The 12734-nt window shown below is 36.0% G+C and overlaps 1 protein-coding gene across 1 annotated transcript; it reads right to left on the bottom strand.

Moving 5' to 3' along the window:
• Nucleotides 1–7854: 7854 nt before the first annotated feature.
• On the bottom strand, nt 7855–10575 carry LOC145636188 (heat stress transcription factor A-4c-like). Its single transcript, XM_081687674.1, has 4 exons — nt 10322–10575; nt 9977–10129; nt 9512–9786; nt 7855–9387 (listed from the first exon to the last, which is right to left on the bottom strand). The coding sequence occupies exons 3-4, from the start codon at nt 9731–9733 to the stop codon at nt 8371–8373; spliced, it is 1239 nt and encodes a 412-aa protein (XP_081543800.1). The 5' UTR covers nt 9734–9786; nt 9977–10129; nt 10322–10575; the 3' UTR covers nt 7855–8370.
• Nucleotides 10576–12734: the final 2159 nt, after the last annotated feature.

Raw genomic sequence — 12734 nt, 5'->3', positions numbered from 1 at the left:
AGTAATTTTTCCAGAAAAAACCACTCAACTCTATCATACGCCTTACTCATGTCAAGTTTTAGGGCAATAACCCCCTTTCTGCTCGTGCTTCTCTTCTTCATAGTATGGAAAAGCTCCATAGCAATCATGGCACTGTCTGTAATCAGTCTTCCCGGAATAAAAGCGCTTTGGTTCTCCGAGATCACATTTGGCAAAATTTCTTTTAATCTCGTCACAATCACCTTCGAAGCAATTTTAAGAGCACATTACAGAGGGCAATCGGCCGGAAATCCGACATGGAAGTGGGAGAGTTGACCTTAGGAATGAGTGCTATGTTCGTGTGGTTTACCAGACTCTGGGAAGAATTCCCAGCAAGAATTTGAGAAACTTTTTCAAAAACAGCATTGCCAACCACATGCCAAAATTTTTGGAAAAATATGGCGTTTAAACCATCAGGACCTGGGGCCTTGCAAGGGTGCATAGCACACAAAGCGGCAAAAACTTCATCTTTGCTGTACGGCCGCAAGAGGGCCTCATTGTCAGCCATGCTTATTGAAGGTGAGACGGCTTCAAGAACCTGTTCACATTCATCTAAGGAAGGACCTGTAGAAGTGAAAAGTTTAGAATAGAAATTTTCCACAATTTTTTCCTCCTCCGTGCACCACTCTCCATTCTCATCCAAGAGACCGTGAATTTCATTTCTTTTCCTTCGTTGCGAGGCTTTATAGTGGAAATATTTCGTATTTCGGTCTCCATCCTTGATTTCAGAAGCCCTCGATCTGAGATACCAGTAAGCCTCCTGCTTTTCCGAAAGGTCATCTAGTTTCCTTTCCAGATCAGAGCACAATGCAAGATTTGCTGCAGACCCCTCCCATCCTTGCACTTCTTTAAGCTGGCTCTCGATAGCCTCGATTTTCTTTTCCAGGTCAGAGAATTTTGAGCCACTCCAGCGCTTGAGAGCTGCTAAAGTAAGCTCAAGTCTTGCCTCAATCTGAGTTGTTGCATTCCCCTCCCATGCTTCCTTGATGGCTTGCTTGCACGAGGGATCAAGTAACCAGGCAGTCTCGAAGCGCAGAGGGCGTTTCCCTTTCTTTTTCCGATTTTTCCTTCTGTGAAGTCTCAACAAAATTGGGCTATGATCCGATTTATATCTAACCAAATTCTCTACCTCTGCTTCTGGAAAAAGGGTGCGCCAATTATTATTACAGCAGTAGCGATCCAACCTTTCACGAATGAGGGTCTGCTCAGTCAGTCCTCTTTCCCACGTAAAATGAGAGCCACTACACCCAAGGTCATGGAGGTTGCAGTCAACGAGAGTCTCTCTAAACTCACTTACAGCACGTCTCTCATTATCCACCCCTCCTTCCTTCTCCTCATAACTCAGTATCTCATTAAAGTCACCCCCCACAAGCAAGGGACCATCATACCCATCACACAAATGGCGAAGAAGCTGCCATGTTTTGTGTTTATTTGCCGTCTTCGGCCATCCATACAGGCCAACAAACCGCCAATTCACATTATCGGTGCCAACAACATTGCCACAAATGAAATTACTTGAAAAAGAAATTAAAGAAAAATCAATCCTGCTCTTATTCTAGTATAGACACAAACCACCAGACAACCCTATACTACTCACTCCAAAAGCACAATCAAAGCCAAAACGAGACTTTAAGTTCTCGGACTCACCTTTGTTTATTTTTGTCTCTGAAATAAAAAAGCAAGTTCGGGGAAAAATTCAAACACCACCTTCGTAGTGCTTTAACTGATCGAGGATTGCCCACACCTCGACAGTTCCAGCATAGAAGATTCATTGCTCTTCACGGGGTTGGCTTAAACCAACACCCGCTACTTTGAGGCTTAAGTTTTCCCCACGGCCACAAACCTGAGAGTTACCTGTCTTCTGCACACCCTCTTCATCTTTCCTCCCAGTAGCTCTATTCACCCATGTCGTGATTCTTGCCCTTTTCCCCTCACCAACCACCACTTCCGACTCCTTCTCTAGCCCCAAACACACCACTCCCCTTTTCTTAGTAACACCCTAGAAATTCCTTTAATTAAAAAAAAAAAAAATCCTTGTTGTAATAATGGTACAGTAATACGATACTATGCATGTCTCAAATTATGTTAAGAAAATGATTTTTTTTTTTAAATTTTTTACTTAAGTTTATTATTTTATGGTATCAATATATATTGTGGAAGAAGACATTAAATTTTTTTATTCTTTTATTTGTGTATAAGATCATATTTGTTTCCTAAATAGATTAATTTGTTTTTAGACACACAAGGAAATGACGCGTGTCATTGCTGGTGTGTCTTTTAGTATATTGTTATTGATAAAAGTTAGCACCTTCGTGCCACATTGGTGTAAAAGTCAACACCGGTGACAAATTGGTATAAAAGTTAACAAATTGCGACAAATTGGTATAAAAATTAACATGTTGTGACCTTTTACCCTTTTTTCTTGTCGAAGGAGTGTTTTTTTTTAATTACTAGTTGTTTTTTTTATTTTTTAACAAAAAAATTGTTGTTAATTCTCATTTTATGCTAAATAGTTCTCTCCTCCATGCTCATGAACCCAAGATTATCGGCAAATAATAAAAAATAAAAAAAATTTGAGTTTAAAAAAAAATCTCAAAAAATGAATGGAAAGAGAAACTCTTATGATTTAATATCTCAAAAGTTAAAATTAGCATGTGAATAAGTTGTAATATTTAAGAAGTTGAGAGCAAATATATTTATATAATATTGAATACTGGGAAAAAATAAAATAAAAGCTAAATGTAATCTTGAAAATATTTAGTCAAAGCTTAATCTTGTAATTTTTCTTGATTAATTCTTATGCATAATTTTGAATATTTCTCTATATTTTTTCTTTTTTATTCTTAAACTTTTTTTTTTGTAAAAAAAAAATTAAGTTCAGCAAATATAATTTCAGTTCAGAAAAAATAAGGTGAAGTAAAAGGAGTCTTAATAGTGTCCAAGAAATTTACAAAAAATTATTTGAAGCAAAAAATAAAATAAAAATAAAAACAAAGAAAATCAATAGAATTAAGCTACAAGAATAAGAATAATCATTTGTACAATATACGCTTATTATTCTAAGCCGGTATAAGCAAAGTAATTAAAATCAGGATTCTACTTTGAATTGGAAAGGGCTTTTAGAATCGAATCATAAAATCAAACTGTACCCACACATAATCACGACGTCTTCTTCATTAGAATCTACGGATTTCACTTTCTTCAGTGGTTGGAAAGTCTCTCGTAAGAACTACACTTCCCCTCCTTCATGCTTGAACTCTCATAGTATCAGTTAGACATGGAGAAATAGACACATCTTTCTTCTCAACAGCAATAGTGTCGAGCTTACCAAATCGAACAACATGATTGAGTACTTCAGAATAAGGAGAGATCACGACCTTTTTCTTTTTGTTGTGTCTCCTCTCAACTGGACTCACCATCCTATTAGGCATGGACAAGGCTTTTGGACCTTAAGGGTCCATCGCCTTGTAAATTTTAGTATGCTTATCATGTGTAGTCCTGCCCTTCAATTGTACGATCATCCATGAGTTTGCAAAACGGTTGAAGAAACTCAAAGTCTTCACTTGCTTGAGTTTTGAGAAAGACAATTTAGAAATCTTTAAGGACCACCTTCTTTTCAATTTTCCCCCCGTCTCTCGTCCTTTTTATTGTAATTGGTTACACACAAGACTAGCCGACGCCTCACTAATTTTGTTTCCCTTTTTATTGTAGTAGGAGTGAGTCATAGCGGAATCCTCAGTACCCCTTGCTAGCCTTGCTACTTAGGCCCTTCACTTTCTCCAACTCACAGAGAATGTTCTGGTTATTACGCTCAATCTTGACTGCCTTACCAAAGTCCTCATAAGCCTCTTCCAGTTGGTAGAGCTTGATTTTAGCTAAAGCCCTTCTATAAAGGGCTTTGACATTGCTACTATCAAGCATGATGACTAAAGAGTTGCATAATTTGGTTCAAAAGAAAATGCGTTAGCAAATCAACCTCTTAACTAAGTCTCTAACAATATTGGGCTCGTAGAAAAACTTGTATATATGTCAAGGTCTTTTCCACAAACTATTAGTCCTAATCCAACCATCCGCAATGCTCTACAACTCTACAAACAAAACTAATTTGAGTTGAGATAACATTATGCATGAACTTACACCATACACAACCAAGAAGATTGTGTTGAACCAATCTAGTTTACTTCGTTGTCAAATAACTCACTTTGATCAATGATGATACACAAACAAATGTGTTCGTAAATAATAACTAATAAAAATATCAATTGTCGTATCTTACAAGAAGTTGCAAATGTTTAAAATCTTTTATAAGAAAAAAAAAAAAAAAAAAAAAAAAAAAAAAAAAAAAAAAGAAGAAGAAAATTATTAAAGTGTAACCTTGGTTTGTACAACATTAACTTATATCCTAGATTGCTTGATCTTTGTACATAATTGTCAACTAATAACGTATCAAGATAGTAGTTTGCAATTATTGATATTCTTTTGCATAAAACTATATTAAAAAATCAAGATGGCACCAGCAATTAAGGATATGGTCAAACATTCAAAAAGACAAGATAAGAGGCAAGTCAAATTTTACAACTTTGTTCAACACAAGTTGCAAATGTGAGTGACTTTGAATGTCGTTGCTTTTCATTAAGCCCCCACCAATCAAGTGTATACAGTGAAACTTATACTAACAGGAACATTAAAACACTTGTAACATTTTATTACATTTTTGGAAAATTAGTCGGAAACAACCCTTTAAATGTACATTTTATTTTTTATTTTTTTTATGGAAAGTGTCCAATTAACTCCTATTAAAACCCTTGCTTCTCTTTCATCCCTCTTTTAGTACGAGTGAATTGGAGGGAAAATTGGTGTATTAAGCAATATACGAGTTCATGTGTGTTGCACACTAGTGGTCAACATCGGGAAAAATAGAGTCAACGCCGGAAAGTAGCATTTGGTTGTCTTTGATAAAAAAAATTATAATATGGTCTGAAATTGCAAAAAAAAAAAAAAAAAATAAAAGATTGTTTTAAATAAAGTGGACACTTTAAAAGGTTGTTTTTGATAAATTTTCCTACATTTTTTACTACTACTTCCTCTACTTTCTTTTAGTAGCAACGTTTTGACTTTCATGCTTGTCAATATTGCATTTAATCTTATATATTTTTTATTATATAAATAAATTTAATTTATGAAAATAAATTGAGATGAATCAACCGTAAATACTAAATAGTGCAAGTTTCATACTTCCTCCATTAAATGTTAATTGCAACAAAGAAATATTTTATATTTCGCAAATAATACCCTTTTATTGCAATTACGGAGTAACATTTAACAGAGGAAGTATTTAAAGTTTTTTCACAACCTTATTTTTTTTTTCAAGGGAAAGAGAAGATAAACAGCCTAAAACTACTTATAGATTAACCTAATCCGGGTTAGCACTTAGCAGGCATGCCAGACAAGATCCAATCGGAACAAGGGAAATGTAAAAGGAAAAAAAATTCACTTTGTCTAGCAAGTTGGGAGTTAAAAAAAAGAAAGATAAATAAAATATACAAATGCCACAAAAGTCTCCAACAACCTGAAAGCTAACATGAGTACTTTTGGGAAACAGCACTAACAAAGTATACCACCAAATATGCGTTGACATTAGAAGGCCGAACTCTTTATGAGAATTTTTTCGTATGTGAACAAATTGGGTTTTAAATTTAACAGCTTGGAAGATCTTATGCTTTATTACACACGTATTCCCATCTTGGTCACATCTTTGTACAGTGTAGGACAGTACTGTATCCATTCTGGCATTTCTTTCAATGAGAACTTGATCTCATTTCGGCTATGTTCCGTTCAACTTAAAAGTACGAGGTGACGAAAAATTAAGTTTAAATTATCGTAATAGGGTTTAGACATGAGCCAATAAGTTTAAATAAGAGACAACTTAATTTTGATTTATAACTAATTAATTATTAGAAAATTCATAAATGATGTTCATAGAGTTTTATCGATTAAAAAAATGCACTGATTAATGGTTTATCATTATAACTTATCTGTTATGGACTTATGGCTACTAAAATGTTATAAATATGTTGTAAAAAAAAAATGTTATAAATAACCCCTTTTATAAACTGATGCATGACATTAAGAAAACAATTTTGAAATAGAATAGAGCCATAGAGGGAGTAATAAAAATTTGTTTCATGCACGAAATGAAAAAGAAGAGGGTACACTCGAATTGGACAGACCTTAGTGCTCGATTCTACAATAACCAAAATATAGAGGTAACAATCTCAAGCTAGGAATGAGTTGACGTTTAGGCCCTGTTTTGTTCGCCTTATATTTTTTCTGATCTGATTTGATCTGAACTTATTTTTTTAAAATAAATAAAAATAAGGTGAACCAAACAAGGCCTTATTATATTATAGTCTAACAAATAGGACATGAGTACATAGAAGGCAGACAATAAGGAAAACTCAAAATGCAAGATAATGGTGTCATATATACAACATGCAAGTTAGTTGGAAACACTTTTATTCAAGATGCAAATCCTAGCCTAAATGAAGGCACTTAAAGAGGGATGTAATGATGTATTGCTTCCCTAATTCCAGCAAATGGTTACCAATTACAAAAGTCAAAAGTATCCAATATATGAACCACAAAATCACCACAAAAAACAAAAAAAAAAAAGTTAATTTTCTTGGTTAATATAGGTGCCACATAATCACACCAGAAGTTAAGAAGCAGGCTAAAAACCAATTAAGTTAAGGGCAGCACTGATACAGATAGGGCTAAAAGGGCAATTTGGTTGGTTAAATCATAACAAAAGAGATAGGTGTAAAGTATGATAGGTAAGTACACATTTGCCAACAAACTAATGATGTGCACTTGAAGCCTTTCTCCTTTTAAAGTTAGGAGGAATGTCAACTTATCATAGAAAGACTTGAAGCCACCCCCTCTAACCCCTACAAACCTCTTATTGGTTTCTCTCTGTACCAGTATCATTAACATTTGATCAAAAATGGAATTGTCACTGTATCGGTGACAATGCATTTTAGGAAACAATATCGTAAATTGACATGTACTGTGTACTCTCATTTTCTTTTGTTGCTTGGACTCTTCTTATTACCTCAAGTATCTGTGTTGGATTCCTCAACACTTGACACTTCAATTTGGAACATAAACATGAAAAAAAAAAAAAAAAAATCGACAAAAAGCTGAATTCGACACTTTGACAAACTTATGTCTGACACAAGTACACAGTCCAAGCAACAAGATCAAAAGCTGGAAGATAGTAAGCAGCTACCAAAATTAAACATAGGACTTTTGACAGAAAATTATGCCACAACATAAATTAGCAATGAAACCATGTACCTCAATGAGCTAGAATAATCAACCTCAGTGTGCCTCTGCTGTAGGCGTGGTCTGTACCGTGCCAAATCTATGCAGTCTTATATCTACCAAGCCTGTGTAAACCAGCAGACTTATGCTGAAGACTCAGGAAATACCCTATTTTATAGAAAGAGAGAAGCAAGGAGCAACATTCAATGCACACATACTAAAGATAGCCGCTTGAGCTACTACATGAACTAACATAATTACTCTGAAATTGCAGCACAGCTGCACAAAGCATTGTTCAGACTTCAGAGCAAGAGGAGAAAGTATAAAACCTCCAAGGGGAAGACAGAATTGTCCCGAGGTCACTGCTAGAGAAGGTGGAGGCCGCTATACTCCCAATCAATCCTCTACATGAGCTAACATTTGCTTCTTAAAAAAAGTTCCAATATTGTATGTATATCAGAGCCATATAAACAAAACAAAAAATGTCTTGTTTATGACAACAATTATGCAAACTTTCGCAAAGATGAATGATATATTGATATGTAAAAGATACTACATGCAAAGTACTTCTAACAAACAAATCTGTGAGCTGTGATAAAAACAAGTTCTAATAATAGCCAAGCATGTACAGGGGACCTACTATACTTCAGACTGGAGCAAAGGCTTCAGAGACAATCGATAACCTAATAGCTTACATTGATACCTAGATACATGCTTCATATTTAATTTACCCAAAAATGCATGCGAACAAGCAATGACCTGCAATATGATGAGAGCTACTTCCGCAGAGAAGCAGAACAAGGAAAACTCCAATAGTGATACTCCAAATAAATTGGATAATACTCGTTTCAAAGGGAATCATGCCGAGAAAATCTTATACGTCTATAGTGTTAGTGTAAAATGGGCATCTCCAGCATCATAATTTTACAATAGCATATTGACTTCTATTAGTTCAAAAGTATCAGGAACAATCTTACCTATATTTACATCCAACTCTAAATCATCAATGTCAAAAAGGATCAGAAAGTATTAGCTCCTGCCTGCTGAAGTAAGCTGCCCAATGTGTTCTGGAAGATTGTTAGAATTTCTGATACCTAACCAATATCTCCCATGATCTATCAATCTGCTGTCTTTCTCTTTCAATCCGGATTCTTTCCTTTCAGACTGAACTTCCTGTACATCAGATGAACCCGGATTTTCAGTCAAAAATTGTTCCCAGAACATATCATTCACACCCTGTGGCGCTGCAGGAGCATTTCCAGCTTCTTGATCCTTCCGTGGCTGGGGTGGATCAGGAGCAACCATGCTAGCTGTGACAGGAGGTTCGGAATTCATATCAATTCTTGATGAAGTAGACGGAAGATCAAGATTGAGTTGTGTATAAGATATCGCTGGGCTCTCTACACAAGTAGTGGACTCAGTAAGCTCAATGGATGAATTTCGCAGCGCACATAATTCCTCAATATCCTCAGCCACATTTTCCCAAAATGTCAAAGATGATTCCATCCTCTCCAACAGATCAGTGTCAAGGTCTAAACCATAAGTTTCATCAGGACTTCCTCTCCTTGATACTCTCAAAGTACCCACGCTATCATCGTTGCTTGTTTCATCATGTAAGTAGTCAGGCCTAGAAGACACCCTTCTCTTTCTATCATGGTTTTCTACTTGAGGCACAGCAAAAGCAAGCTCCGGTTTCTTCAATATCTGAGCAAAGTATGAAACAAACTTATGCTGCCGCTTTTCCATATACTCCATGCGCTCTTTCACAAGCTGCACTTGAGACTCTAATACCTGCTCCTCCTGCCTTTGCCTTTGGGACTCCGCCAGGAGATATTCCCGCTCATGTTTCAGTCGCTCAATATCATCTTTGTATTTCTGCCTTTCTGAATCAGTTAATGGATTCGAGTTCACCTGTCCATGAAGATTAGTCAACGAGTGACTGTGAACCGGCTTGCGTCTGTGTATATTTTTCAGAAGATGTGATTGCCCTCTTATAAAATCGTCATTGGCAAACTCCCATTGCTCAGGATCCACCTTCCTGAAACCCTGTTTCATGAACAGAATAAACACAATCACAAGGAAATACTCCTGAAAGGCTAAATCTGCACTACATCATCAAAACAACGCGAAAACTAACAAGTTTCACAACTGAATATTGAATATGACTTACATAAGTGTTCAACTGCCTAATGAAGCTTGAGAAATTGTTGTGTTTGAAGAACCTAGGTAACAAAACCCTGGAAAATTCAGGGGGATTCAACACAATAAAGCTCTTATTAGTCGAACTCCACGAAACAATGGAATCAGTGGTGGGATCATCCACCATCTCATAAGTCTTTGTAAGGAAAGGAGGCAAAGCATTTGAACCACCTTGAATTTCGTCCATCATCATAATAAACAAACACAGATCAAACCTCCTTGACCGCGAAAATCACCAATTGAACACTGATCATAAGAACCCACAATTCAACCACAATAATCAATATCCCACAATACCAATCATACCCTAATGATCAAAATGCTCAATCTCATTCACATTAATCCCAAAAAAAATAAAAATCAACACCCAGAATACAAAATCCAAAACTTGTTGTTCAAGAGTAAAAAATGATCACACATAGTTTCAAATTAATACCCAAATCAAACCTATCAGCTGAAATCGAATAAGAACAAATTCTCTGACAATATTCCAAGCAGAAAGACTTCAATCAAATAGAATAATTTTGTGTAAAATTGGATACTAAAATACACCAATCTCCAATTAAACAGAATCCACTTCCAGCAATTTCTGCATAAAACAAGACAAAAAGATAATACAAGTTATTAATCTACCATTCATGAAAGCAAAAATTGAGGATAAAGTAAGGAAAAAAAAAAAGTCGTTAAAAAGCAAAACTGATGTGCAGCAGAACCTTCAAACTGAAGCCAATGAAAATATTAGAAAATTGGTAACATAGAAAGGTAAAAGAAAAGAGCTTACCAATAAGAAAAATGCATACAAGGTGTTCGATGTTTTGCCTCAGAGAAAACCAAATTAAATTAACGCAAAATTTCAAACCCCAAAAAACTTTGGATTATACACAGGTGAGTTCAGAGTAGATCAAGACTTAGAATTCCAGAAACCAAGATAAATTAACTCAATTAGAAAAAGAGGAACTTTCTAGGGTTTATAATTCAGAGAGTTTAATAAGAAAAGGAATCGTTTACTTGAAGAAAGAGGGAGATATAGAGAGAGAAAGAGAGTATATATATATATATATATATATATGAATATGAATTCAAATTAATTGATGTGATTTAATTAATCAAATACTTCCTCTATTTTTTTACTTGCAAATTTTTAGGCCCGGTTTAATGGTAGCGTTTAAGACTTTAAGGTAGCGGTTAGGGGTTAGCATTATAACCCATTAAACACAATTATAAAAAAATTTAAAAGTGTTTAGTAAGGTAGCGGTTTTGATAACAATTAGCGATAGAGGTAACATTTAGGAAGTTTTTCTCAACGTTAAAAATAGTAGTGTTTATAAGTAGCGGGTAGCGTTTGACAAATTTTATTACATTTTAAACAATATTTATACTTCGTATGAATTTTGATATATTTTAGTATTGCAGTTTCTATTTTTTTCCAAACACTCATACTATCACCCGTTACTTTGACAGCTAACCTCTACCCACTACTAATTGACAGCTACTCGCTACCTTAACAGCTACCTGGTACCCGACCGCTAAAAGTTACCCGCTACCGCTACTTTTGCCAATCAGGACCTTAAAAGATGTGTAGTGAAGGTAAATAAATTATTTTATTAAAATAATTTTAACACGAAGATTAAAGTAGGGCTATGCATCATGTGTATAAATAATTTATCCGTTTATATTAGGAAAAATTGACATTTACTACTAGCGAATACACCCCGTGTCACATTTACTACCCGTTTAAAAAAAAAATATTTTGCTACCACACAAATCCCTAAAATATATATTTCACTACCAAATGACTTTACCTTTACTGTTTCCGTTAGTTGGGTTTAAGCCACCGTTCAACCACCTTGCAGCCACCCCCTCCCCCCTGCCGGTGCGACCCCAACCCCTCCCCCTTGCCAGCGCGACCCCACCCCTCCCTTTCCCCCACCTACGCAGCCAACCCCCCTCCCTTTTCCCGATCTCGCTATCCCGACCCCCCACCTCGAACCGGAAACCACCCCCTTTCCCTTTCCCCCACCGCAAATCGCCCCCTCCCTATTCCCCCCACCGAAATCGACCTCCTCCCCTTCCCTCACCCTTTCGGCATCCCTAATCCTAAACCACCAACCTCAAACCACCCTAAACGAAATTTAGGGTTTCGATTTCGGTGGTTTGGGGATGGTGGTTTAGGATTTTGAATTTGATTTCGAATTTTAGGGTTTCGATTTCAATTTCGATTTAGGGGGGTCGAATTCGGTGGAGAGAACGAGGAGGAGCTCGATTCCGGTGGAGGGAGGGGAAAAAAGGTGGTTTTCGATTTGGGTTGGGGGTCGGGGCAACAAGAAACGGAAAGGGGAGGTTGGCTGCGCTGCGTAGGGTGGGGGAAAGGGAGGGGGGTGGGTTCGCGCCTGCAAGGGGGGAGGGGGTGGGGGTCGCGCCGGCGGCTGGCGGGGGGGAGAGGGGAGGGGGTGGCACCGTGGCAGTGAGGTGGGAGGGGGTTACTTTGTTTTATTTTTTAAATTTTAATTTTTTTTTAATAAACTTAACGGATTCCGTTAAGTGGTAGTGAAATTTAAATTATGTGATTTTAGATGGTAGCAAAATATTTTTTTTTTTTAAACGGGTAGCAAATGTGACACGGAGTGTTTTCGCTGGTAGTAAATGTCAATTTTTCCTTTATATTATATAATCTTGATTTCAAAGCATGTGTCACATGACTGTGTTGTAAATAGATTAAAATGTTTGAAGTTTGTCTTATTACAGTACTCTATCCGTTTCAAAATAAATGTCTCACTTTGATTGAGTTAAATAGTTTAATGATTAAACTTATAAATGATACGGAGTACATGTTCGAAAAGTATACAATGAGATGATTCTAACAAGTTGTCACATTACTATATTTATATTTATATTATATACTTCGTATAAAGCAACATCGAAAGTTAAAGTGTGAGTGAATAATGCAAATACGTCAAATTGAGACATTTATTTTGAAAACAGAGGGAGAGTACTTTAATTCAATAATACTTGTAATTGGCATTGACTATCTTTATCATATACTATTGTTACTTCCGTCCCTCAAATATTATCCTATATTCTCTACTCGTATTTGATTTATCCCTCAAATGCAAGTTCGGAGTAATGTTTCATACAACTATTATTTTGTCAAACTTATTCATTATCGAAGAAAACATTCTTTATGTAAACATTGT

This window comes from Chenopodium album, chromosome 6, assembly GCF_948465745.1.
Source record: "Chenopodium album chromosome 6, dcCheAlbu1.1, whole genome shotgun sequence".
NCBI lineage: Eukaryota > Viridiplantae > Streptophyta > Magnoliopsida > Caryophyllales > Amaranthaceae > Chenopodium > Chenopodium album.
This window is presented reverse-complemented; position numbering and strand designations above follow the sequence as displayed.

Coding starts and splice junctions, on each gene's coding strand:
- LOC145636188 (XM_081687674.1), bottom strand. CDS start 9,733: ATGATGATGGACGAAATTCAAGGTGGTTCAAATGCTTTGCCTCCTTTC. Junction 9,388..9,511: donor TTAGGCAGTTGAACACTTAT/GTAAGTCATATT, acceptor TTCATGAAACAG/GGTTTCAGGAAGGTGGATCC.